Genomic DNA, 27,541 nt, shown 5'->3' with positions numbered 1-27,541 from the left:
TTATTCATCCCCGAGGGGGAATTGGGTTAGGGGAGCTAATGCTGGTTAGCGGGGACCGTAACCTCGTCTCCTGTTATTTTCATTTACGCTAAACCTTAATTCAGCCTACATGTAACCGAACCTTAAATACCTCCACGTTATTTGCTAACATGTAACGTAACTTAATTGCTCCTGCTGGCACCACCTAGCTCCGGTGACAGAAAGCAGCAAGCTAACAGTGACAGCAGACAGTTTGCAAGGGTTCACAGCCGATCTACCTGCATGCACGGAGCATGTGCTGTGTGTTTGAGTACCACTAATGCCAGGGTGCATGCTGCCAATTGACGTGTGTGTGTGTGTGTGTGTGTGTGTGTGTGTGTGTGTGTGTGTGTGTGTGTGTGTGTGTGTGTGTGTGTGTGTTAGAGAGAGAGAGAGAGAGAGAGAGAGAGAGAGAGAGAGAGAGAGAGAGAGAGAGAGAGTCTTACGGATCTTACGTCCAAGGTCCCCATCCTTTTCTCGTGTTTTCGAGGGGGGAACCACACACACACACACACACACACACACACGCACACACACACACTCGTTTCACTATCCTTATGAGGACTCCTCATTGACTACTTTCATTTCCTAACCCTTACCCTAACTTTAACCTAACCCTAATTCTAACCGTAACCCTGAAATCAGGTCCTAACCCTAAAATAGACCCTTTTACTTGTGAGGACCCCTAAAAGGGCCACACAAGGTAGGTGGTTTCTGGTTTTTCTATCCTAATGAGGACATTTGGGCAACATTAGGATAGTTAAACATGTACACACACACACACACACACACACACACACACACACGTATATATATACAAGGCCCCATATTTCACTCATCGCTAAAACGTTATGTTTTACTTGGAGAAACTCTCATGTGACCAGCAAGGCAGAGATGGATTGGGAGGGATTCATATGAAAACTTGAGACTAGCGGAGAGTCTGAAATGTCTAGAGTCACCATGGTTCTTTTCAGTGTGTACAACAGATAAGATCAGCAATCAGGAATCAGGGACACGTTGTCATTTCACTTCATGCACTTGTGTACATGAAATGAAACAACATCATTTCCCCCAGCCCACAGCAGTGCAACACAATGACAATAAAAAAACTGCAAGAACACATATATCGAAACTAAGAACACATATATCCAAACTAAACACATATAGCCAACCTTAGAACACATATATCCAAATTAAACACATATATCCAAACTAAGAACACATATAGCCAACCTAAGAACACATATATATCCAAACTAAACACATATATCTAAATTAAGAACACATATATCCAAACTAAACACATATATCCAAACTAAGAACACATATATCCAAACTAAACACATATATCCAAACTAAGAACACATATATCCAAACTAAACACAAATATCCAAACTAAGAACACATATATCCAAACTAAACACATATATCCAAACTAAGAACACATATATCCAAACTAAACACATATATCCAAACTAAGAACACATATATCCAAACTAAGAACACATATATCCAAACTAAACACATATATCCAAACCTTAACACATATATCCAAACTAAAAACATATATCCAAACTAAGAACACATATATCCAAACTAAGAACATATATATCCAAACCAAGAATACATATATCCAAACTAAACACATATATCCACACTAAACACATAAATCCAAACTAAGAACACATATCCAAACTAAACACATATATCCAAACTAAGAACACATATATCCAAACTAAGAACACATATATCCAAACTAAGAACACATATATCCAAACTAAACACATATATCCAAACTAAACACATATATCCAAACTAAACACATATATACAAACTAAGAACACATATATACAAACTAAACACATATATACAAACTAAGAACACATATATCCAAACTAAACACATATATCCAAACTAAGAACACATATATCCAAACTAAGAACACATATATCCAAACTAAACACATATATCCAAACTAAGAACACATATATCCAAACTAAACACATATGTCCAAACTAAACACATATATCCAAACTAAACACATATATACAAACTAAGAACACATATATCCAAACTAAGAACACATATATCCAAACTAAACACATATATCCAAACCAAGAACACATATATCCAAACTAAACACATATATCCAAACTAAACACATATATCCAAACTAAACACATATATACAAACTAAGAACACATGTATACAAACTAAACACATATATCCAAACTACACACATATATCCAAACCAAGAACACATATATCCAAACTGAACACAAATATCCAAACTAAACACATATATACAAACTAAGAACACATATCTCCAAACTACACACATATATCCAAACCAAGAACACATATATCCAAACTGAACACATATATCCAAACTAAACACATATATCCAAACTAAACACATATATCCAAACTAAGAACACATATATCCAAACTAAGAACACATATATCCAAACTAAACACATATATACAAACTAAACACATATATCCAAACTAAGAACACATATATCCAAACTAAACACATATATCCAAACTAAGAACACATATATCCAAACTAAGAACACATATATCCAAACTAAACACATATATCCAAACCTTAACACATATATTCAAACTAAGAACACATATATCCAAACTAAGAACACATATATCCAAACTAAACACATATATCCAAACCTTAACACATATATCCAAACTAAACACATATATCCAAACTAAGAACACATATATCCAAACTAAACACATATATCCAAACTAAGAACACATATATCCAAACTAAGAACACATATATCCAAACTAAGAACACATATATCCAAACTAAACACATATATCCAAACTAAACACATATATCCAAACCTTAACACATATATCCAAACTAAACACATATATCCAAACTAAGAACACATATATCCAAACTAAGAACACATATATCCAAACCAAGAACACATATATCCAAACTAAACACATATATCCAAACTAAACACATATATACAAACTAAGAACACATATATACAAACTAAACACATATATCCAAACTAAGAACACATATATCCAAACTAAGAACACATATATCCAAACCAAGAACACATATATCCAAACTAAACACATATATCCAAACTAAACACATATATCCAAACTAAACACATATATACAAACTAAGAACACATATATACAAACTAAACACATATATCCAAACTACACACATATATACAAACTAAGAACACATATATCCAAACTAAACACATATATCCAAACTAAGAACACATATATCCAAACTAAGAACACATATATCCAAACTAAACACATATATCCAAACTAAAAACACATATATCCAAACTAAACACATATATCGAAACTAAGAACACATATATCCAAACTAAGAACACATATATCCAAACCAAGAACACATATATCCAAACTAAACACATATATCCAAACTAAACACATATATCCAAACTAAGAACACATATATCCAAACTAAGAACACATATATCCAAACTAAACACATATATCCAAACTAAGAACACAGTTCAGTGGCGGCTGGTGCTAACAATTTTTTTTTTTGGGAGGGGGCGCAATTCACCTTGGCGCAGTACACCCGACAGCTGCTTTAATGTCCACACAGTCACAGAGTTATTAAGAAGGACAATGTAGCCTATACCTGATAACATCTATAGGCTACATTGTCACAGAGTTATTAAGAAGGACAATGTAGCCTATAGATTTTATCTGGTATAGGCTACATTTTCCTTCTTAATAACTCTGTGACTGTGTGGACATTAAAGCAGCTGTTGGGGGTACTGCGCCAAGGTGAATTGCGCCCCCCCTAAAAAAATGTTGTTAGCACCAGCCGCCTCTGGAACACACATATATATCTAAACTAAACACATATATCCAAACTAAACAACAAAAATCACTGGAAGTAAGGAAGTTGCTTTCTACACATACTATATGGTTCACCTTGCTTGTTGAGACATCTGGGCGTTTTGGATTTTTGAGGTCAGAGGTCAAGAGGAATCATCAATATTATTGCTATTACGTAATATTGTTATTATCATTATTACGAAGTAGTCACACACACACACACACACACACACACACACACACACACACACACACACACATCTTTACCTAATGCTACTCTTCCGTTGCTATGCTGACGGCAGCAAGTTCTGACTTGAAACAGGCCGAAGGTTTTGCATGGAAACATGTAGGCTTCAGCTGGAACCACTGGCGGGTCATGAATCGGAACCAGTGAGGAAATGCCAAGCAGTGGATCTACAGTTGTGTCTGCTGTCTGCTTGCAACAGGAAGTGTCCAGTGTGCTGGCAGGATATTTATTAGGAAGTAGATGTGGCAACAGGGCCAGGGCCCCCCCACTGGTCACTTCCTTCAAACCAGCTGAATCAGACAGAGCTGCACACACACACACACACACACACACACACACACACACACACACACACACACACACACACACACACACACCACCTTCACCCGGGGCCCCCACCTCCTGCATGCTGCCGACGTTCGTCACTGAAGGCAGATGACTAATGGTCACGTAAAATCCCCTGGCCATATTCCCTCTGCTGGTCCGGGAATTTGCACCATGCGCCTTCCAGTTTTCCTCACTAACTCTCAGGCTGATCACCCCCCCACACCCCCCACACTTTCTGAAATCCTGATGCAACTTTTAAGCCTTAGTATCTACAAGGTAGATGCCAAATGAAAGCGTTTAATGTAGACAGCTCAAACATCTGCTTTTAGCTAATTGTATTAAACATGCTGCAAAAAATGTTACACTATGTCCTAATAAAAGTTAGGCTGATTTGGTTTCATCAGGGAGGTGAGACATGGTGTTACAGTGTACCTCAACCCTCATCGTCTTCTAAAGCTATATCCTTTTTTTCTGGAAACAAGCTAACTTTAAGCTCAGCGCTCAACTCAACACAGGTGATGTTTTTGACCAAAAAAAAAAAAAAAAAGAAAAAAAGTTGTTCAACAGTTAATTTTCTCTCGTTGTGTATGCTGTCATAGCTTGATGTTGGATGATATGTATGTAGAATTTGTGATGCCAAAATCACATAATCAATATTCTGTTACCACTGAGGTGTTGAGACCTTCTCCGGTCATCGTCCAGAGTCTTGAGCACTCAACATGACGTAATCATGAACACGTCCAAATGGAAAATCATGGAGATCTCAGAGGAGCCCTCTGGGCAGAGAGAGCCGGTTTTCTTCCCCGTCATCAGAGGTGAAGACACCATGGTGAGATTAGACAGGGTCTGACTGGCCTTTGCTTTGTTTTGTGGTGTGTCCCTCAGCGTCCAGTCAGCTGTGATGAAGGTCTTCCAGGGGGGAGGACTGCAGGCTAATGAACTCTACACGCTCAACGAGAGCATCAGGTGAGTAGCGACTCTGTTTGGCTTCACCGGGGCCTCAGTGAACGCGCGAGGTTGATGAGCAGTCGCAGTTTGCTCTGCTTTACATCCGCCTTCCTCGAGATAGAAGCGCTGTCTGTCACTCTAAGTGTACTACAGTGGTATGTAGGGGTGCATGATATATCGGTCAGCTTATCACTATCAGATAATAAATACTTTAAAAGTATGTTATAGGTATCGGGAGAGAAATATTATGATGCTCGATATGATGATGCATTAACTGTGTGCTTAGGGGCGTCTATTCCGTTGCCAACCAACACGAGGATCGCCGGTTCGAATTCCTGCGTTACGTCCGGCTTGGTCTTGTGTCCCTACAGACACAACTGGCCATGTCTGCGGGTAGGAAGCTGGATGTGGGTGTGTTTGCTGTCCTGGTCGCTGCACTAGCGCCTCCTCTGGTCGGTCGGGGTGCCTGTTCGGTGGGGAGGGGGAAGGTTGATGCTAGATCCAACGGGGTGTAGGCACGGAAGTAGCCGTGATTGGCTGTTGCGTCGGCCAATAGACAGCGCAGAACCTCGAAGCGCACTGACTTGAAACAAACGATGCGCACTGAAACATTTAGCTAGCTAGCTTACAACTGACCTTAACACTGCCAGATCGTACTGTAACTATAGCTAACGGTAACGCTTGCTAACAATGGAAATTAAAAAAGAGTTTAAACCCTAACCCTAACCAACAACAATCACGTCTACTTCCGTGCCTACACCCCGTTGGATCTAGCATCTAGCGAGGGAGAACTGGGGGGAGTAGCGTGATCCTCCCACGTGCTACGTCCCCCTGGTGAAACTCCTTCCTGTCAGGTGAAAAGAAGCAGCTGGCGATTCCGCATGTGTCAGAGGAGTCTGCCGCCCTCCCCGGATCGGCAGAGGGGGTGGGGCAGTGACCGAGACAGCTCGGCAGAGTGGGGTAAAATGGTCAAATACAATTGGGGAGAAAAAGGGGGAAATCCACAAAAAAAGCAAAAAACAAAACAAAACTGTGTGTTTCCAGGCGGTGATGGTCTAGCATGCTATAGCCTAGAGTGAAATGTCAGCGTCTTATAGGGAAGTGATGAGGGACGACCTGTTGTGGAACAAACACAAGAGCTATGAAAATGCCAAAATAAATGGCACGTGTTCTCCAGTAAAGCTGAAGTGAGTTGAAGCTACTGTCCTTCAGTGAATGCAGACATTTGCAAACAGTGTAGTGTTTAGTCATAAGTCAGGACGGGTGTTTTTAACATGTCTGCATCTGCACCGGGCCTCACAAACGCCACTGGTGGAAACTAAGACATACTATGATGTTGCTGTAGCAAAAAGAAAAATACCTGTAGCGGTATCGGCAAAAATGAGCATGTTGGGAATTTTTTTTCAATATTGTGCATCCTAGGTGGTGTTAGTGACGTCAGCGTGGTCATGTTTCCTTACATAACATGACAGTCTGTGTTTTCATAAGACCGTATATATACAATGCTGGAAGGTGGAGGCCGAGTTTCTGTTTTGGTTCCTTGTTCTCATGGGTTCGAGGGTGGGGTAGGGGTGATGGGGGCTCTCTTACATAATACATCTTAAAGGATACACAGCCTATGTTTTCGACTATATTTCTATATCTGAATAGGGTGTAATACCAGCCTGTCTGAGAAACAGCTGGTTCATATGTGGAAATTTTTATTTTAAGTTTTTCTCAGCGAATTACATAGTTTTTTTTGTTTTTGTTTTTTTACTTTGCAATGCAAGTTAGGACATAGATAAGAGATACTCGGGTCACTTCAAGGTATCTGACTGAATATACTGAGAAAAAGAAGTCAGCCTGAAAAAAATGACAGCTGCTAAAAAAAAGTTCTGCTGCAAGCCTCTCAATGGTTTTGGGACCAAAATACATCTCTGACCTGCTTTTACCTTATGGAGCCTCTTGCCCTCTCAGTTCATCTGGGAACGGTTTGCTAACTATCCCCCAGCAGCCTTTAGTTAGTGTGCTACACATAGCAGGACCAACCCTCCATGAAGACCGAGGACTCGCTCCAGCTGTGAGCACTTCTGAAACCGGGCTTCACGTTTTCATCTTCTCCGCTGCTTAATGCTTGCCCTTCCACCACTTCTTCTCTTTTTGTGCTGATCTTTTTAAGTTGTTCATCAATATCTTTTCATCTTTTTCTGTGTGTTTCTCATCTCATACCATTTTATGTCCTATGCAAAGCACTTGGAATTGTTGTTTTCATATGAAATGTGCTAGAAAAAGTAGACTTGCCTTGCCTTGTCTTTGTAGAAGAGCGGCTGACGTGAGGTCTCTTAGTTATGCATGCTATAATGTCATAACTCAGTTTGCACTGTTGTCTCTTGAGGGGAGATGAATTTAGGAAGGAAGACACAGTCACCATGTTTCCTGTTTCCTGTCCTACTCTGTGTCCTTGCAGGTGGCTCCTCAAGACTGAACTGGGCTCTTTTATCACTGACTATTTCCAGGTACGCCAGCTCAACTCCTTTTTCTCTGCATGGGCTGAAGTCAAAACATATATCTGTGGACATATTGCGGGAAAACAGTATGGCTAGTACCCATTCACACCAGACTGAAATCCTGGCTCTTTTGCGGGATTGCCTTTGGGTGTGATAAGGTCTGTAGCTCAAAATCCTCGGAAATCGGCCCAGGGTACAGCGCAGCAATCTTCCTAGACACTGGCGCAGCGTTTATGTAGTGCTAATTCACAGCATTCACACATCGGTTAAAACTAACAACCAAGGGGCGTCCGGGTGGCGTGGCACTCTATTCCAATGTCTACCAACAAGGGGATCGCCAGTTCGAATCCCCGTGTTACCTCTGGCTTGGTCGGGCGTCCCTACAGGTTCGATTGGTCGTGTCTGCTGGTGGGAAGCCGGATGTGGGTATGTGTCCTGGTCGCTGCACTAGCGCCTCCTCTGGTCGGTCGGTCAAGGTGCCTGTTCAGGGGGGAGGGGGGAATAGTGTGATCCTCTCACGCGCTACGTCCCCCTGGCGAAACTCCTCACTGTCAGGTGAAAAGAAGCGGCTGGCGACTCCACATGTTTCAGAGGAGGCATGCGGCAGTCTGCAGCCCTCCCCGGATCGGCAGAGGGGGTGGAGCAGCGACCGGGACGGCTCGGAAGAGTGGGGTGATTGGCCGGATACAACTGGGGAGAAAAAGTAAAATAAATAAACACAACAAAAAAAACAACCAATGAAAACGTATACCCTTTTTCTGGACACGTGCACATGCACATGACAGTTTTGCATTCTAGCAGCCAACTATTCCTCTCTCCCTCCCTATCCACTCACTACAGCTGATATAACAACAGCGAATAGCAACGACTATATTCACAACATGTCGAATAGCAACTGCTATGCTAATGACATGCAAATACTGCCAATACAGTACATGGAAAACAGCTACGCGTCAGAATAATCTGTTCCACCTGTTGTTTTTTCAAGCGCAGTGTAAACAAGGTGGCAACGCACACACGTGATGCAGGACAGAGCAGGGTCTGATGTGACTTAAATGTAGGGATTTGCTGGCTGTGTGTGAAAGGGGGGTTATCAACAATCCCAGGATTTGAAAACCAGGAAAATATTGGTATTATGGTGTGAAAGGGGTCCCATAAGGAGGGACCCCCATCCTTGTGCAATGCCATTGCTGCTCCAGCTGTCAATCACCAGGTTCAATTTACCTACAGGCTTTAGTCATGTGATGTGGCTTCTGTCATTTGGCATGGATGCAGAGTAATGCACTGTAACGCAGGCGGTGTGGTTATCAGTGAGAGTAGCAAGCCAGTGAGAAAGGCCGCTGTACTGTGCAGAAGTCAGACGTGACAACAGCTCTCGCAGGCTAAGCTGCTGTCTGAACATCTTCCTCTCTTTAATTTGCCTTGAAGCGCCAGTCAAGGAACAGCCAAGTGACGTGTAATCTTTTTTCCAGTGCGTCTCGTTCTCAGATAGAGGGGTGGAAATGTCACCTGGGAGCTCTGGGCTGGCAGATGGTGCCGAGGTGATGGATAAGAGTATTTCCTGTCACTCCTGTTTATAACCCTGTGACTTCAACACTGACCTCTGCCGATGTCCTGTGACCTTCTGACGTCAGCAGCGTGGAAGTCACCTTGGTTACCCTCAACATTCCAACATTCTATCTTTCCTGTTCAGTTTCCTGTTTGCGGAGCTGAACATCAGTGATGTCACAGATTAGGGCGGGGCTAAACTCATGTTTTCATTAGACAGTTGTTGGTGGTTACTAATGTCAGCAGAGAGAGATGGAGAAGACATCAGAATATCGAAATTCAGAGGCATTTTAGTGCTTGTGTGTAAAGACATCGGGGATCAAGACTAGACAGGACTACAGAAAAGTCTGACAGACTGAAACTGTTACAAAAATTATTCTTCACCACACAGTTGCAGAGACACATTGCCAACTATCATAGCGCATGTCGGCACACATGATGCAGTGCTCGAGTTGGCAGATCTGATTCATTTTACTCATTTTGCAGTTGACTCATTTTCCTGTCTAAGGAGTTATTTATGTCATTTGAGCTTTCTCGTTCGACAGCTTGAAATGTGATAGCAACTTTAGCTTTTCTTTTCTTTTCTTTTTTTTTAAGATGGACCAGCTGCTCTTCTTTCTAGCGTGTAACAGCAGCTCTGTACTAGTTTGCCTGCTGTTTAATTCCATGTCAGGCTCTGCCTCCCACCAGCCTGCTGCCCGGGTCACACAGCAGATGGCTTGCAGGCACTTGGAGTCTGTAATCATCATGAAACCAGCTGAAAGGTTTCATGCTAAAACTGTTTGTTTGGTTTCTGGAACACCGCACAGATAAAATGTTTCAAGAAGCTTTTCTCTCTCTCTCCCTCTCTCTCTCTCTCTCTCTCTCTCTCTCTCTCTCTCTCTCTCTCTCTCTCTCTCTCTCTCTCTCTCTCTCTCTCTCTCTCTCTCTCTCTCTCTCTCTCTCTCTCTCTCTCTCTCTCTCTCTCTCTCTCTCTCTCTCTCTCTCTCTCTCTCTCTCTCTCTCTCTCCTCCCTTTAACCCCAGAACCAACTGCTAACCAAAGGTCTGGACCAGGAGGTCTTGGAGAAGATCCGCCTGCACCAGGGTGAGAGCTATTAACTGACTTGTAGGGTTGCAGAAAGGGTAAAATAGTGAAGAAACGAGGTCTTTAAATAGCAATTAAACCTCATATTGCTTTTGTGAGTTTGCTACCATCTCGGAGCGAAACACCGTCTGTAAGTGCTGGGCTCATCTTGGGACCAAGTAATGTAAGCATAGCTGGATAAACACAGCAGATAATAACATGGGTCCATGGGTCCATTTATGATGGGTCCTTAAAATTTATATCATAGTTGTGAGCTATTTTTCCAGTAATATGCATATCGACCTTCTTCTGTTTTAAGTGATGAAGGATGGGTCTTCCTCTGTCAAAATAGTTCAAAAAATTACCTAATTTCTAGGATTTTGCATGTACTTGTGAAAACGTTGGTCAAGAAAAATTGTTGACACTAGAGTAATGCGTAAAAAGTATTAGCCCAAGGCTTCGGAGAAGGTGTATTTACGTTTGTGTTAAGAGGAGCTGCTGGTGATGCTGGTACCAGACATCCAGCAGCTGAGCTAAGCTAGGCTAAATGATACGATACGATACACGATACGATACAATACGGTGCGATACGATACAACTTTATTGTCAGTTTGCACTGAAGTTCATTTTGCATCCTTAGGCAGTTCCGTTCAGGAGAGTAACACACAAATTAAACATACAGTTACACATGTGACATTTATCATATATGTATAAAATACATCAAACAGTCACGACAAACACACATTATATCCTCTGGATTCAGATCTCATTTGGTTTAGTAACAGGATAGATTTATAAAAGAATTCTTTAGCCTGTTGCTTTCAAATTGAGGGACTCTACATCACCTGTTAGAGGGCAAGAGTTTGTATTCTCCATTTACAACATGTGAGGAAAACTTGCTGTTCAACATATCTCCCGACTGTGTGCAGATATAAAAATTAGTTTGTCTGACCCTATGTAAGCAGGACACATTAAAAAACCCAGAAAGTAAACTATCCCCTCAAATTAAACGGAGCTATGGCTAATGTTATTAGCTGCAACTGTGTTTATCCTGCTATGCTAACATCACTTGGTCCCCAGCTCATCCCAGCACTCATAAAACCCCATAAAAGCGGGACAGCGGAAATGCTTATACTGATGGAAAGTCATCAGACAGAATCATTCCTATACTGACACTGTTTAAACAATCATGATGGTATCGTGATCTGACAGTCTGCTTAAGCCCATCATTGATCATTTGATCATCATCATGATCAGAAATCAGAAAATCTGCCCCTGAAATCAGCACGTAGTCTATAATAGCATCGGTTAATTTTCCTTTTTAGGGCTTGGCCTACTGTTTTTATGAATGTACTTCAGGCAACACTAAGTGACGTTGATCTAACCTATTGTCTGTTTGTATATTCCTGTTTGAAGCAGCGGATATTTTGTTACAGTACAATAGCTGACAGTAGGCTACTTACTGTCTTTCAGTCAGTTGAATCTAGTAAAATAGAGAAACTGTGTCATGACATTATATTTATCTAACTAGCGTACACATATCAATCAGAAAGTTACCCCCCCCCCCAAAAAACAAAACAAAACTCGACTTCACTGAAAGTGATCAAGCATTTATAATTTTCATATCAGCCTGGATGGATATGATGACTACCAGCAGTTTCTACTGTATATGAGGTTTAGCTGCTCTGTAAAAACAAACAAACAAACAAACAAAAAGTTCTGTCCACCACACACTGAACCCCTGCCAGCTCCAGGGGGCACTGCCCTCTGAACAACCTATTATTATTATTATTATTATTATTATTGTTATTAATATTATTGTTGTTGTTTATTTATTATTGTTATTATTATTATTATTTATTCATTATTTTTTATTATTATTTGAGCAGGATAAGCGGTTTGGATAATGGATGGATTATTATTATTATTATTATTATTATTATTATCCTGAGATCACAAATAAACTCTTACATTCAAACATACACAGGTACACTCACAAACAATATTTGGCCAAAAATCAAACCCGGAATGATGGGGGTTTTTTTCACCTTGGGTACATGCCAAGGCAGTAGATCAGTCAGGGTAAATCTGATGGGGATGGGAGCCACGTCACTTTGGTGATGGGGTAGTAATATGTTTCCATGGTAACTACCTGGTGTCTCTAGGCGACAGCCAGATCCTCATCCTCTCGGACATGTGGGCAACATTTTTCACAGAGACCCTCCCCACACTGCAGGCTATCTTCTACCCCGTCCAGGTAGCGCATACGCACACACACACACACACACACACACACACACACACACACACACACACACACACACACACACACACACACACACACACACACACACACACACACACACACACACGTAGGTAATGTAGTCCAGTTGGTGAGGAGGAAGGGTAGCTTGTTTGTGCTTGGCAGATCCTAGATGTGAATGCCTGGAACTGTGGCATGGTGTGAAGTATAAAAAGCAGCATGTTGTCTCTCCTCTTCTCCTCACTGAGCTGCCCAGCAATCGTAAGGGAGTAAAACAGATTTAATTAGGCTCAAGTAACCCAGTTTAGAGCTCCTTTCCTGCTGGCCACGTGGAACGGTCTCTTGTATTTTCCTTTCTTACCAGCACAGAGGATTGTCCTTTGTTTAAGACATGACAGCTTCCACAGGAAGTCTGAACATAGTAAGGACACACACACAGCAAGCAAACCAGCATGGCAGTGCCCTTTATACTCTTGAGCAGAACCGCACATCCTGCTCAGTCCCACACGAAAATCATCACCTCCAGAAAAACCTCTGCCCAGATCAAAACCACTTTAACTGTCTGCCTGGTGTGCGTGTGTGCGCGCGCGCCTGTTTGTGTAGGGTCAGGAGTTGACAGTGAGGCAGATGGCCCTGCTGGCATTCAGGGATCTTGTCCTGTTGAAGCTCCACCTGGAGGAGATCCTGGGCACTGCAACTAGCATCCCCCCAGCCTTCACACAAATGCTGCTGGTACTGCAGGTAAAAAAACACATTCATTCACATGAACACGCACACACACCTCTTCTAAACTGCTGGCAGCTTCTTTGTAAACGAAGCTGAACAGCTGCAAGGCAGATAAAAAGCAGGCACTTGGCATTGAAGCACATTGGCTGTGTTTTTATTCTCTCTGGTCAAAATGTGAATCTACTTCTGGCTGGAATTGGCAGCTACCACTGTCTGACCTGCAATTTCCATATTTTCTCTTTTCATATTTTTATAAGTATCAGTTAAGCAGAATCTTTTCAGTTGCTGCTGCCTGTTTTAGAACCCAACGTATGACTGAACCCAAACCAAACTGCAGCTGTCACAAGTGTCCAGAGAGTAGAGCCTTAAGACTTTGCCTGCCTGTTTCAGTTTGCCTATCTGTCTGTCTGTCAATCTACTTGTCTGTCATTCTGTCTGACTGTTTGCCTGTCTGTATGACTGTCTGCCAGGGTGTCCATGAGCCCAGTGGTCCCAGTATGGAGTACTACCAGTTGGAGCGGTTGGTCGAAATTGTAATCTCTCCATATCTCAACAATGTTCTTCACACCGGCAACCACCTGCTACTAGGTCACTGCTACTACTACTACTAGTTGAAATTACTACCACTACTACTTGTGCAACTACTGCTGCAATTACTACTACTATGTTTAGTCTCCTAGTTCAGCGCTACGAGTACTACTTCTTGTTTCTGCTAGCTCTGTACTTTTTCTACAACTTTACCCCACACACACTACTAGCTACTGACAGGATACTACTTGTTATAATGATACTAATACTACTATTGCAACTATAACTACTACTACTACCATCACTACTACTATAATCTACTGGCTGCCACTGGAACCAGTAATAACTTACTTACCACTACCTTACCACCACCACTACCAGTGACGTCATGATTATAAACACGATATTATCATTACATTAATAGGCAATAATGAATCAGTGTTTATGGAATTAAATGATTTACTATAAATAAGCCACAATAGACACAATTAGGGCAGAGAAAGTAGAAATGTCTTTGGCGAGAAGCAGCTGCATGCAGTCTTAGGCCCACAGCACTTACATGGGGTTGTGACCCAGAAGGGCATGCACCAGAAGGGCAGTAGTAGGCCATTTTCATCCTCTTATCCGGAAGGCAAGCTTCTCGTTAAGCTGATGTTGTGGTGCTTTCCTCACTTGTTAGGTTGTTTGGGGATTAGTCAGGTCTATTTCACCACCAGAAGGTTTGGGTCACTCGTGGATAGTAAAGAGGCAGTCTGTTGTTCCCAGAGCAGAGCTGCTTGTCTTGGGCTATACTTTTAAATATCATGCCGACTCTATATAGTATATATTGTGGTGACCTTGTGTGGAAGAATGGATGACAGAGGCAGAGATTTCCGTTTTATGGTGATCCCTGTGCCCCATACATTGCATGGCCAAGAGAATGCTCTTTTATTTACAGTTGAACAGACAACAAAACGACCCCCCCCCCCCAGGTCACAACCAGCAACGTTAGTCTAAGTCCCAGTCCTACAGTCAGTCAGTAAATGAGTTTCTATTTAGTCGGCGTCAAACTTCCAAACAAACTACCCATCCCAACATGAACCAAACATTGACCCTGTAAAAATTAACACAAATCATAACAATTTCAACTTGGACATTAATAGTCCTGTGAGTCCTTGTGCTCGCCCAGCGCAGATCCGTCAACAGTCAGAGCGACCGCGTCCTCTGGTCGCTACATAGCCCCCATCTGAGGGGTCAGTTGTCCTCGACAACCCCATCACCCAACATATAGTCCCTCAAATGCCCAGGGTGCCATCGCTGGCGAAAAGGCTCCCTAGGGCCCACGGGAAGTGCAGCTGGAGGAGAGTCACGCTGCTGTTGCCCCCCTCCTCAACAACAGATGAAGCAAGGGGGCAGTATGGGGAGAGTCTGTCCTGGTGCAGCACCACCATGTGCCCCCGGCCAGGCATGTACACCTGGTACACCACCTCAGACTGCCAGCCCATGACCTAGCCGGGCTCCTGCCAGCAGCTGCGAAGCTTGGAAGAAATCCCCTTCTTGCGAATGGGACAGTACACCTATACCTTGTCCTCTGGCATGAAGGCCTGTCCAAGGCACCATGTAGGACCTCTTCTGCTGCCCTCCGGAATTGGCCTGGACCTGGCAGGTGTAGTCATGGACCACCTGTAAGTGGTCCCTCAGTCTTTGGAAGTAGTCCATTTCTTTTCCCCTGACAATTTCAGGCTCAGGCGGGGCCCTAAACACCAAGTACTGCTGCCGTGGGGCGTGGGAGTGCTGGGTTGGTCCCTTCTGGGCAGTGCAGGAGTCGCAGCAGTGCACATGTAGCTCCACGTCTTGTCGACAGCCAGGCCAGTAGAACTGTCCCCTGAGGCAGTGGAAGGTCTTGGCGTTCCTGTAGTGCCCCACCCCAACTGAGCCATGGACCATCTGGAGAACCTGAGGATGGAGCACACGAGGCACCAATAGCTGCAGGAGGTCATTCCCTTGTGCGGAAGTTTACCACCTCCGGTATGCCAAATCGTCGTGGAGCTCGAAGTTGCCCCATTGAGATTGGTATACAGGCCTTCACCTTGGGCCCCAGTGCTGACACCTCTGTCCACTCAGGGCGCCACTTCGTCTTCAGCCAGCCCCTCAACAGCGCCAGTGTCACCGCTGCCTCCTGTTGCTGCCTCAGTTGCTGTGTAGTCAATGGGAACCACCTCTCCTTGTTGCCACCATCTGGCCCCATTCCTCTTGCCACTGGCAGTAGCAGCACTCCAATTCTGCACAGGGGCTCTGTACCCACTAAGCGGTGGCTGCTTGGCGAATGGCTCATTGGTCTTTGGGCCTGTCCTTTCCCTGAGCAGACTGGAGTGCAATGGTCTCCATGCCGAGGGTGATGGTTGCCCCGACACGTTAACATGGGCTCCCCAGCAGGTTAGCAGTTCCAGGCTGAGGATGCATGGGTCCTGGATGTTGACAAGCCAGAACTCATGCACCAGCTCCTGGTCTCCAGCATAGACTCACAGTGACTTCTTCCCTCTCATGCCAGCCTTTTCCCCTGTCACCATCATCAGCTGGATGTTGGCTGGTGACCATACCACCATGAGTGGGTCGGTGGTGTCCAGGAGGATGCCAGGTTGTACCAGGGAAATGGTAGACCACATGTCTACCAGGGCCCGGCAGGGTCGACCGTCGAGTTGGCAGTTCAAATACAGTCCTTGGGTGTGATCTAGGTGGCCAACCAGTGTACATCAGCCTTAAAGGGGGGCTGGAGACTGGAGTGGTTGTCCCCTCATTAGGCCACAAACCACTGTTTCCCACTGACCAGGTGACTCTGGCTTTCAGTGCTGGTGCTGGGCAATCACAGGCTATGTGACCAGGCTCATCACACCAGTAACAGCAGTCAGTCGTCCGGGTTGGACGTCACCTGGATGTAGGACGCCATCGCCAAGACTGCTGTGGTGGGGTTGAACTTGGTAGACCTCTTCTGCCTCCTCCTCCTCCTCATCGTAGTCGGCCAACCTAATGTGCGGTTGGAGAGCTGGGGCCTTCTGCTGGGTAAACCGCATGGAGAGTACCACCTCAGCACATTCAGCTTCGCAGAGATCCTCACTGAGGGATTGGGGCATGGCAAGGCGAACATGCTGGTGCAACCACTCCAGCATGAGACCCTGCAGGAAAGTGTGGAGGGCCAGCTCCTCTTGAATGGCTGTGTTGAACTGCGAGTAACTATATTGGCTGTGCAGCTGCACATCTGTGGTGAAGGTGCCCAGATGCTCTCCTTTTGACACAAAAGACCAGCAGCTCTACTCCGAGCTCCTCACCCTATCTCAGGCTGAGTGCAGACACCCTACAGAGGAAATTAATTTCAGCCGCTTGTATCCGCAATCTCACCCTTTCAATCACTACCCAAAGCTCATGTCCATAGGTGAGGGTTGGAATGAAGATTGACTGGTGAGCTTGCCTTCCGGCTCAGCTCCCACTTCATCATAACGGTCCGGTACAATGTCCGCATTACTGCTGATGCTGCACCAATCCGCCTGTCAATCTCCCGCTCCATCCTACCCTCACCCGTAAGTAACGAACCATGTAATGTTCTTATTTTTATATTAATAAAGACAGTGTTTGGAACGTCCTGCTAGCTCGGCTAGCTGCTTTACTCCCCTCGGTTCCGGTTTACACACATTATCTTCTTCTTACTTCCTGTCTATACATGTCATCTGTGTTATACTGCCACTAATAGGTCACCCATATGTATTGTTAGCATAAAAAAATTGATACCCGGGCCCACCCCGAAAAACCAACATGGAGCCACCACTCCGCGGCTGCAATGCAGGCCGGGCGGCAGGCAAAGGCAGGAACTGGGGCGTGCCAACTTCCGGCATCCCAGACTGGTCCTCAGAACGTGGAATGGAATGTCAAGTCAATGTCAATGTCAAATTGAAAATGATGAACTAATATAACTATAACTAATTGCAAATTGAGAGCAATTCATAGGGTTGGTAGAAAATGTAATAAAGGCACAAGGTCAGCAAGAAAACTCCTGTGAATGATGAGTCTCGATCAGCATATATTTGAAAATGAGCGCGGTTTCACTCACACACTCAAGGGCGGGGACTGGGGGAGGTGGGTCACCCCCCTCTGATTAGAGGGCGTTAACATTTTTTTTTTATTTTTCAAATTTCTTTATGTAGATAAGTCCCAACAGGTCAACCCTATGCCAGCATTGGCCTAGCAAGGTTCAGGGCTGATTTAAAACAGTAGATGGCGTGTTGAGCCATTTTCTACCCAGGAAATGCTGATTTTTATAAATTTGGTAAGAAATGTCAATGTCAATATTAACTTCAACATTTATTTGTTTCATCGTTGTACAGTCATATCATTCAGTTTACAGCTCAAAAAACACATTGAAGTGTTCAGTACCTCTTTAACATGCTCTTACATGACTGTGCTTTTGACTGGCTGTCCTCCCTCTCTGTCCAGAGTCCCGCCATCTGCGGTCACTCAGCGATCACTCCCATCCAGTGATCATGGTCACCGAGCACCATTACTCCTCTGATTCGTCCTCTCTGGCACCCCTAGTGGAGCAGGAGGGGGAGGCCTACCTGGAGAAGGCCGGGGGGTTACGGCGTCACACGGTGGCAAACGCCCACTCTGACATCGAGCTTCTGTCGGCCTCAGGCAGGATGCATGCTGGGACGGAGGAGGAGAGCAGGGCAGGAGTGGGTGGGGGAAGCCTGTTGGTGATGGTAGGGAGTGGGGGGAGAAGCCCCAGGACGTTCTCCAGCTATCCGGACATCCTGGAGCCTCCGAGGGGCGGGGCAGGGGGCGGGGCTTCTCAGGCAGCAGAGCGGGGCTGAGGTGAACTGCCTTCCTTGAGAGACCATCAACAGGTTGGGGCACCAGCCAGCAAAGCACAACACAGTGCAGCATAGTCCAGAGTAGCATAGCTTATGACTGGACTTGTGGTAGTAATATCAGCAAGGCATTGAACAGGACAGCACAGCATAGTACAGTATTGTACAGGACAACACATCATAGTACAGTACAGGACAGTGTAGCATAGCTTAGTATAGCACAGCATAGTTCAGGACAGGATCGCACAGCTACACTATATGTACAAAAGTATTGGGACACACCTCTTAATCATTGAATTTGGGCATTTCATTCAGACCTATTGTCACAGGTGTATAAAATCAAGCAGCTAGCCATGCAGTCTGTATTTATAAACATTTGTGAAAGAATGGGTCATACTGAAGAGCTCAGTGAATTCAAGCGTGGTACTGTCATAGGATGCCGCCTTTGCAATAAGTCAGTTCGTGAAATTTCTTCCCTGCTAGATTTTCCACAGTCAACTGTAAGTGGTATTATTGAAAAGTGGAAGTGTTTAGGAACAACAGCAACTCAGCCACGAAGGGGCAGACCATGTAAAGTCACACAGCGGGGTCAACGAGTGCTGAGGCGCATAGTTCGTAAAAGTCGCCAACACTCTGTTGACTCAATAACTGCAGAGTTCCAAACTTCCTCTGGCATTAACAGCAGCACAAAAACTGTGCGGCAGGAGCTTCATGGAATGGGTTTCCATGGCCGAGCAGCTGCATGCAAGACTTACATCACCAAGCACAATGCCAAGCATTGGATGGACTGGTGTAAAGCACATTGACACTGGACTCTGGAGCAGTGGAAACATGTTCTGTGGAGTGACAAATCACCCTTCTCTGTCTGGCAGTCTGATGGACGAGTCTGGGTTTGGCGGATGCCAGGAGAACGTTACCTGACTGACTGCATTGTGCCAACTGTAAAGTTTGGTGGAGGAGGAATAATGGTATGGGGTTGTTTTTCAGGGGTTGGGCTAGGCCTCTTAGTTCCAGTGAAGGGAAACCTTAATGCTTCAGCATACCAAGACATTTTGGACAATTCTATCCTTCCAACTTGGGTGGAACAGTTTGGTGAGGGCCCTTTTCTGTTCCAGCATGACTGTGCCTCAGTACACAAAGAAAGGTCCATTAAGACATGGTTGAGTGAGTTTGGTGTGGAAGAACTTGACTGGCCCACACAGAGCCCTGACCTCAACCCCATCGAACATCTTTGGGATGAACTACAATGGAGATTGTGAGCCAGGTCTTCTCATCCAACATCAGTGCCTGACCTCACAAATGCTCTTCTGGATGAATGGGCAAAAATTCCCACAGACACACTCCAAAATCTTGCGGAAAACTCAATAATTTTGTACATATAGTGTATTTTACAGGACAACACAGCACAGGATGCATGGCACAGTGTAGCACAGCTTAGTACAATTTAACCCAAGACAGAACAATGTTTGGCAATCAAAAGCTTGTCCTCTCTAGATAAAGAGGTCAAAGCACGATGGAGGCTGACAGTCGCTCTTTCTGGTTAAGCTGCCCTAACCTGGACCAGTCCACACTGGTTTTAACCCCTTCTGACCCAACCAGGCCAGTCTGGAGGCCCTGCTTTTGCTGCCATTTCAGATTGGAGTCTTGAAACTGGACAAGTTTTTTTTCAGGGAATATGTTCCCCTACTGAAGAACAAAAAACTCATAGGTTATGATGAAATGCTTTTAAAAGCAGAACTAAAAAAAAAAAAGCCCTCAAGCATCTACAATTACATCAAGATTTCATGGACACCATCCACTTACAATAAACAGCAGTTGCAATGCAACTTTGTGGGAAAAAAAACTCGAAATGCTGCATTTCACAAACCAGTTGCCTTTGTGTTGTCAGTCCTGTGCTGCAGAACTTGAGAAACGGTGTTGCCTTTTGCTCAGGGAGTTTCCTGTTAACAATGTCCAAAAAAGGCCCACCGAGGTATCAAACTAGCAAAGGTAGATGATGTCACCTTATTTGCAGATGCAAACATACTGACAGCTAGCATAGTACTGCAATGCAGCACAGGGACAACTGGGTGATGTAGTACAATAATGTATATCCACACGGTACAATGACAATAGGATTTTACATACAATGAAAAGGGAACTTACTTGCTGTCTAACACGAGGTGTTTTTGGGATGAAATGCTGGCCTTCAGCGTCTGTATGTACGTCATGTATGACAGTGTCCTCTAGTGGCTTTCTGAACCATCACATTCCTCTAAAGGAGAGTCAGTCGTCGGATGAAGTTAGCGCTGTAGTCGAGACAAGGGGTGCTGAGGGTACATTTCATCCTTCACTGGTGGGATGAAAACGTTGCAAGAAATCTAAATAAACCAAATATCTAAAAGGAAGTCTGTCTTTAAAATACTAATATTTAAAGCGAATATACGTTTTTACTTTTGTGCTGTGTGTTGGTCTATTTTGAGTCATGTGAGATTGTAAGTGACAGCTGTAACTGTTGCGTTGACTTGTGTCAGTTGTGGTGCATCAGTTCTGGTTAAAATGAATGACGGAACAATCAGGGTCTTTTTTTGTTGTTGTTGCCTTTTTTTTCCAGAAAAATAAAGCTGACTGATAGTTTGGTCTCACCCCTCTTGTCCTTGCACTCCCTGTTTACAAAGCATAAAATCCCCCATGCTGACGATAAATGGTGATCTTGAAACTAGAGGACAGGAAACGTGAAGTCATTTCACACCAAACATCACACCCACAAGTTGTTGTTATTGGTTTATTGACCTTTCATATGATACTGGATGCTGAGTGGTTTCATGGACGACTAGTCCCCACGCCTTTCTCATCACATTGTTCAGCACCTGAGAAAATCCTCTTCTGTTTATAAAGCAGTATATGGTAAATGAAAGGAAGTCCCAAACGTATTGTGAAACTCTATGAGTAGTGAGCAGAGTACAGCGGCAGCCACCAAGCAAACCAAAGCTGTCGTGCCTGCAGCGTTTTCTGATACGAAGGAGTTCAAACATGTATATGTATATGTATATATGTAAGGTTTGACTGTCAAAAGGTTCAATGATGGGAGATGTGGTGACTGCTGAAATGAAACCTTAAAGAAGCAGTTCAACACAGAGGACCTCTCCTGGTCCTCACATGTCACTGCGCTCACCAAGAAGGCCCAGCAGCATCGTCACTTCCTGCGGCGTCTGAAGAAGGCAAGTCTCCCCTCACCCATCCTCATCACATTCTACAGAGACACCATAGAGAGCATTCTGACCAGCTGTATCACTGTACGGCATGGGAACTGCAAGGCCTCCGACCGCAAATCCCTACAGTGGATAGTGAAGACAGCTGGAAAGATCATAAGAACTGCTCTGTCGTCCATCCAGGCCATCTACGATGCACAGTGCACCCAGAAAGCCCTCGGCATTGTGAAGGACCACACCCACCCTTCCCACATCCACTTCACCCTCCTACACTCTGGCAGGAGGTACCGGAGCATCCTAGCTGCCTCCACCAGACTATGCAACAGTTTCATTCCTCAGGCTGTGAGGTTCCTCAACAGCCTGAACACTCAGACCTTCCATAAAATGACTTTTTGACCATCTTACTCACTGTCTGTGTCAGGTGTGCTTGTGATGTTTAGGTCTGTGAAGTAATTCTTGTTTTTGATGCACTTTTTGATTTTAATATTTATTGTGTGTTATTTGTTTTTATGTGGCACTGAGGCCCTTGTGAAACATAATTTTGTTCCCTTGTATGTATGAGACATGCAAATAAGGCAATGAATAATAAAAGCAGTCTAAGCCTAAGAACTGCCGGTCTGCATGAGCTAGCAGTTAGCTTAGCTTGCCCTTCTTCCGTGTCCTGTAAGACCGCCCTCGGTGCTTCCTCTTCGGGCGCAGCTCTGGTCAGGGCTGTGGTCCCTGGGCCCACAGGATGCAGCAGACCAAGCTCCCCCAGCCGATCCAATGCCAGTTCTCCCAGCCAGGCACCCTTGACACACCTCCCTGCACTCCACACGGTGACACCAAAGCAGTCAACACCAGGCGAGGCCGCCGCCAGACCGCCCTCGGTGTTATCAGAACCGCCGGTCTGCATGTGCTAGCAGTTAGCTTAGCCTGCCCCCACTTCCGTGTCCTGTAAGACCGCCCTCGGTGCTTCCTCTTCGGGTGCAGCTCCGGGCAGGGCCGTGGTCCCTGGGCCCACAGGACGCAGCAGACCAAGCTCTACCAGCCGATCCAGCGCCAGCTCTCCCAGCCATCAAACAAAGACAAAACTTAGATGCAGACGTGGACATCATATCGGAGGAGGCGTGTGGTAGTCTGCAGCCCTCCCCGGATCAGCAGAGGGGGTGGAACAGCGACCGGGATGGCTCAGAAGAGTAGGATAATTGGCCAAGTACAATTGGGGAGAAAAGGGGGGGGTCCAAAAAAAGAGGTCTTAGTTTAATTGAACATTCTTTTATTACAAAACTACACATTAGCATGTACAGAAGGAGAGACGCTTCATCACCTTTGAGAGTTCAGAAAAACGAAGTGACAAACACAAAGAACTTTTAACTCCGTCACTGAAAATGGTTTTTATTGTTCATAAGTGTGAGAGGCGATGCTGTTTGTTAGCCGCAAGAGTAACAAACTACACACCTGAGAGCTTGACGAGGGAGAGAATGATGTCTTTATGGGATTCAGATTACTGAAAATAACAACCAAAACAACCAAAAAGTTCTCTCAAACGACCCTGTCAGCCATCCAAACACCAGGGGGCAGAGGGGAGGGGAGGAGGGAAGATGGCTGGAGGGGAGAGGGGAGGAAGGCTGGAGAAGAGGTCTCCATGATGATTCATAACTTGTTCTGGTTTGTCTGACTGCAGATGAAAAGAGGCAACAAAGGCTGTTCATTGGTTGCTGTCTCCTTCAAATTGGCTCCATGGCGAGACAGTTTGGCCTGAAAGTCTCTTTAACCACCCCGTCACCGAACCGCCCACTACCCACAACACCCCTGTTCATGTCTGGCAGAAAACATAGATAAATACATAATTTACATCTGATCTGCCCTTTTTTTAATTTTTTTTACAGCATTCAGGTCCTGTCAGATTTGACAGTTGACTACAGCAGTTCAAAACGCATCCATTATTATTTTTTTAATATATATATATATATTTTTTTGAAATCCAAATTTCCTCCAGTCTCTTAAATACAATTCATCACTAGTAACATACACTGGCAGTGCGCCGATACAAATCGTGGTACAAATGTCCGGCCTACGTCACACTTCACAGTCCTACACGTCTACAAGCGAGAGTTTAAAGGCTGCCAACACAGCAGCCGCCCTCCACCATCCTCCAGTGAAATCCACGTCACAGCTTTCTGACGACACGAGTCTGTTAATGTTTCTAATTCCCTTCCGGTACTGATTAGTTATCGTGAGTTGAGCCTCACACACGCGCACGCACACACAATTGATTGGCATCTTGGCATCTACAGCTTTGATCTCTCGCGTCTAATGAGAGTCCGTTGACATCAAGGGGCTGTGGTGTTTGGCGTTGCCCCGTGTTGGCTGGTCTGACTCCTGGTGCACCTCCGCCAGCAAGGAGGGGCGGGACTACTGTCTAAGGAATAAAGAAAGGATTGGTGGATTACTGCCGTCCTCTCTCCCCGATTGGCCTCAGTGTCAGGTCCCCGTCTTTTGATTGGCCAGCCAGCATGGCACCTCCCCGCACCTGCAGAACAGTGTAGCGACTCATTACGTCAATCAAATCAAACAATAATAGTAATATTAATAAGATCGCCCTACTCGAAACAGCCCACATATTATGATGAGTACTGTCAATCAAGTGACATCGGCCCTATAGTGCCTCAGGGCCATAGTTTGGACCCGGCTCTACAGGATGTAAAACAGGAAACGTGAAAGAATTAATAATAATAATATAATAAATATATATAATATGTATAGTAACTATATCATAATATATAACACAATATATATATAAATATAATATAATAATGATAATAATAATAATACATTTTATTTGTGGGAGCCTTTCAGAGCACTCAAGGACACTTCCCAGAACACAGTTAGAAACAAGCAGCTCTGTATCAGACAGCATCCAGTCAAAACAAAGCAGGGGGGAAACAATGTGTCAGACCAGAGCTCCAGCAGGACTCTCTGTGAAGGTATGCAGACTGATAACAGGTTGTGTGACGTCACACGATGTACCGCAAATTTGCTTATACCTTGAGTCCAGCACAGAAGTACAATACGTTATAATTTCTGCATATGATTTATGAACCGTGGAGACACAATAATCAACACCACCAAAACCAGCACTGCTGAGAGGCTGAGCATGGAATTCAAATTTTACTATCATTATTAATAATATTAATAATTAAGTTATTATTAATTATTGAATTAATAACATTAATATTAAATAATTAACAATTAATATTAATGAAGACCTTAGCTAGCTGTAGAAACGAATTAATGTCAAAGTAATACTCAACTTGCTGCAAAATAACAGCGTTATCATCGTTATTTTAAGCCCGTTGTTCTTTAGTTGTTAGCACATAAATGCAATCCATCCACCCACCCATCCATCCATCCATCCATCCACACGAGGCTTTCATGGCATCAGTAACTGGACTCTTGCGTAGTAGGGTAGATCCCTTTTTTGAGAATTATGCCTCAGTTCACACGAAACTGTGTCACAACTGTTGTGAGTAGATTGCATGATAGCCGCTCATGGCTTCGTGTCAGGTAAACTGGGGGGTTATGTAACGTGTACTCAGCCAAGTCTGCATCTGGTTACTTTAGAGAGGCACGGACGGCTTGATCTGAATAACTTAACAATTTAACTCTGAACGCACACATGGAAATATATTCTATACTCTTTGTGGCAGTTTCTCTGCAACAGTCAGGCCTTTACATGATTGTGTAGTGTATTTACGGGGCACAGCCGGGCCTGTGGTAAACCTGCCTGCCACCTGCAGGACACTGGCAACACACCTCTAATGACAGTGTTTTCATTACAAACCAACAAAGGTGTGTTTATCTCCAAGTGTTGCATATTTGCAAAATGTGTGTGCTGTAAATTAAAATGTGCCTTTGGGCTGCTGCATACACAGCTTGAGTACTCTGCATACAGCTGGGGGGCGCCACTGTCTCTTACTGATAATGAGTGTGTTTGCATGTATTGTGTGTGTGTGTGTGTGTGTGTGTGTGTGTGTGTGTGTGTGTGTGTGTGTGTGTGTGTGTGTGTGTGTGTGTGTGTGTGTGTGTGTGTGTGTGTGTTTTTTACCTGTCCCTAACAGTGGGCTGGCTGTTGAGGAATGAGAGCTGCTGTTCCAGACTGCAAACCCTGAAGGCCAAATAGCAGGACGACAGGATCAACACACATACCCTGCAGACAGACAGACAGACAGACAGACAGGCAGACAGAAAAGGAGACAGACAGGCAGGCAGACAGGCAGACAGACAGACAGACAGAAAGGGAGACAGAAGACAAAATATCAGTGCTCAAATATTCACAATTACTTGTATAGTTACGTATGAGCAGTACCGTAATACTGCTACTTACACAAATATTAATACTACCAACTTTAATGGTGATACTGCTCTAAAAGTAGAACAAATACTGATAATAATAATAATACTCGTAACATAAATGTTACAAAAAATAAAACTAATACCAACTTTTATACGAATACTACTAAATCTCATCATGTTGATAGTAATAACATTAACACCACTTATAGTAATACTAATATGACTACTATTCTTAGTACTGCTCAATGTAATAGTACTACCAGTAACATTAATACTTAGTATTAATAATTAATTAATAATTAATTACATAGAATGCTATAACATATGTATAATTAATTAATTAATTAATTAATTAAAGTAACATTAATAATTAGTATTAATAACACCAATACTACAGATAGTAATACCAATACTGCACCAATAGTAAATATGATGTGAATACTGATACTAATAATACTGTCATAATCACAATGTTACTATCATACAATGTAAGTGGGCACAAACTAATGATTTTAACATCTGTGGTGTATGGATGTGTTGAGGAGGTGGTTCAGAGGTGGTCTAAGGCTGTTCTAGACCGGTCTTTACGACTGGACTGGTCTCTGTGTGGAGACTTACAGCAGGATGAAGAGCTTGAGTAGCTGGTACTCCATATGGCCCAGCTCTGGTACTGGCTCTGTCAGCAGGATCTTCTCTGTCTCCAGATGCCTCTCTACACACACACACACACACACACACACACACACACACACACACACACACACACACACACAAGAGCAGGCTAAGCGCTCAGAGGAACAAGCCAGACAGACTCAGCAGACTGAGATGCACATGGCTGGTTCACCACAGTAACACACAGATGATGCAGCCTCTTTCTAACAATGGAGGGAGACGTCCCAAGCCTGGGCAGGGATTGGTATGGACGACGGCTGTGTAAGGCAGTGTGTGTGTGTGTGTGTGTGTGTGTGTGTGTGTGCGGGGGGGGGGTGTTACAGATTCGGTCTTAACCACCCTGAATGCCTCACCAATCACACTGGATCAACCAAATCATATTTGATATTCATCAGTGCCTGTCTGCATAGGGCCAGAGTCCTGTAGCGAAGGCAGTTCAGCCATTCATTCTAAGACAGGAGGCAACA

The 27,541-nt window shown here is 44.2% G+C and overlaps 2 protein-coding genes across 4 annotated transcripts in view; one reads left to right on the top strand and one right to left on the bottom strand.

Annotated features, from left to right (window-relative positions):
• prr5l (proline rich 5 like) overlaps nucleotides 1–18,648 on the top strand; it is a 32,451-nt gene extending 13,803 nt beyond the window's left edge. The window contains exons 3-9 of one of the 2 annotated variants that reach the window (XM_056281812.1): nucleotides 5,357–5,437; nucleotides 7,866–7,914; nucleotides 10,479–10,539; nucleotides 12,684–12,775; nucleotides 13,385–13,522; nucleotides 13,978–14,027; nucleotides 18,500–18,648. In XM_056281812.1, the coding sequence (XP_056137787.1) occupies nucleotides 5,357–5,437; nucleotides 7,866–7,914; nucleotides 10,479–10,539; nucleotides 12,684–12,775; nucleotides 13,385–13,522; nucleotides 13,978–14,027; nucleotides 18,500–18,575 (547 nt within the window). In that variant the 3' untranslated portion in view covers nucleotides 18,576–18,648. Of the gene's footprint in view, nucleotides 1–5,356; nucleotides 5,438–7,865; nucleotides 7,915–10,478; nucleotides 10,540–12,683; nucleotides 12,776–13,384; nucleotides 13,523–13,977; nucleotides 14,096–18,210 lie in introns of both variants that reach the window. The other variant, XM_056281811.1, reaches the window with a different exon arrangement.
• Nucleotides 18,649–23,325: 4,677 nt separating this feature from the next.
• LOC130114283 (GRAM domain-containing protein 2A) overlaps nucleotides 23,326–27,541 on the bottom strand; it is a 45,016-nt gene continuing 40,800 nt past the window's right edge. For both annotated transcript variants that reach the window (XM_056282117.1, XM_056282118.1), the window contains 3 exons: nucleotides 27,021–27,114; nucleotides 26,155–26,256; nucleotides 23,326–24,579 (listed from right to left, as the gene is read on the bottom strand). In XM_056282117.1, coding sequence (XP_056138092.1) covers nucleotides 24,531–24,579; nucleotides 26,155–26,256; nucleotides 27,021–27,114 — 245 coding nt within the window. In that variant the 3' untranslated portion in view covers nucleotides 23,326–24,530. The remainder of the gene's footprint in view (nucleotides 24,580–26,154; nucleotides 26,257–27,020; nucleotides 27,115–27,541) is intronic.

The sequence above is a fragment of the Lampris incognitus genome, chromosome 6 (genome assembly GCF_029633865.1).
Source record: "Lampris incognitus isolate fLamInc1 chromosome 6, fLamInc1.hap2, whole genome shotgun sequence".
NCBI classification, from domain to species: Eukaryota; Metazoa; Chordata; class Actinopteri; order Lampriformes; family Lampridae; genus Lampris; species Lampris incognitus.
This window is presented reverse-complemented; position numbering and strand designations above follow the sequence as displayed.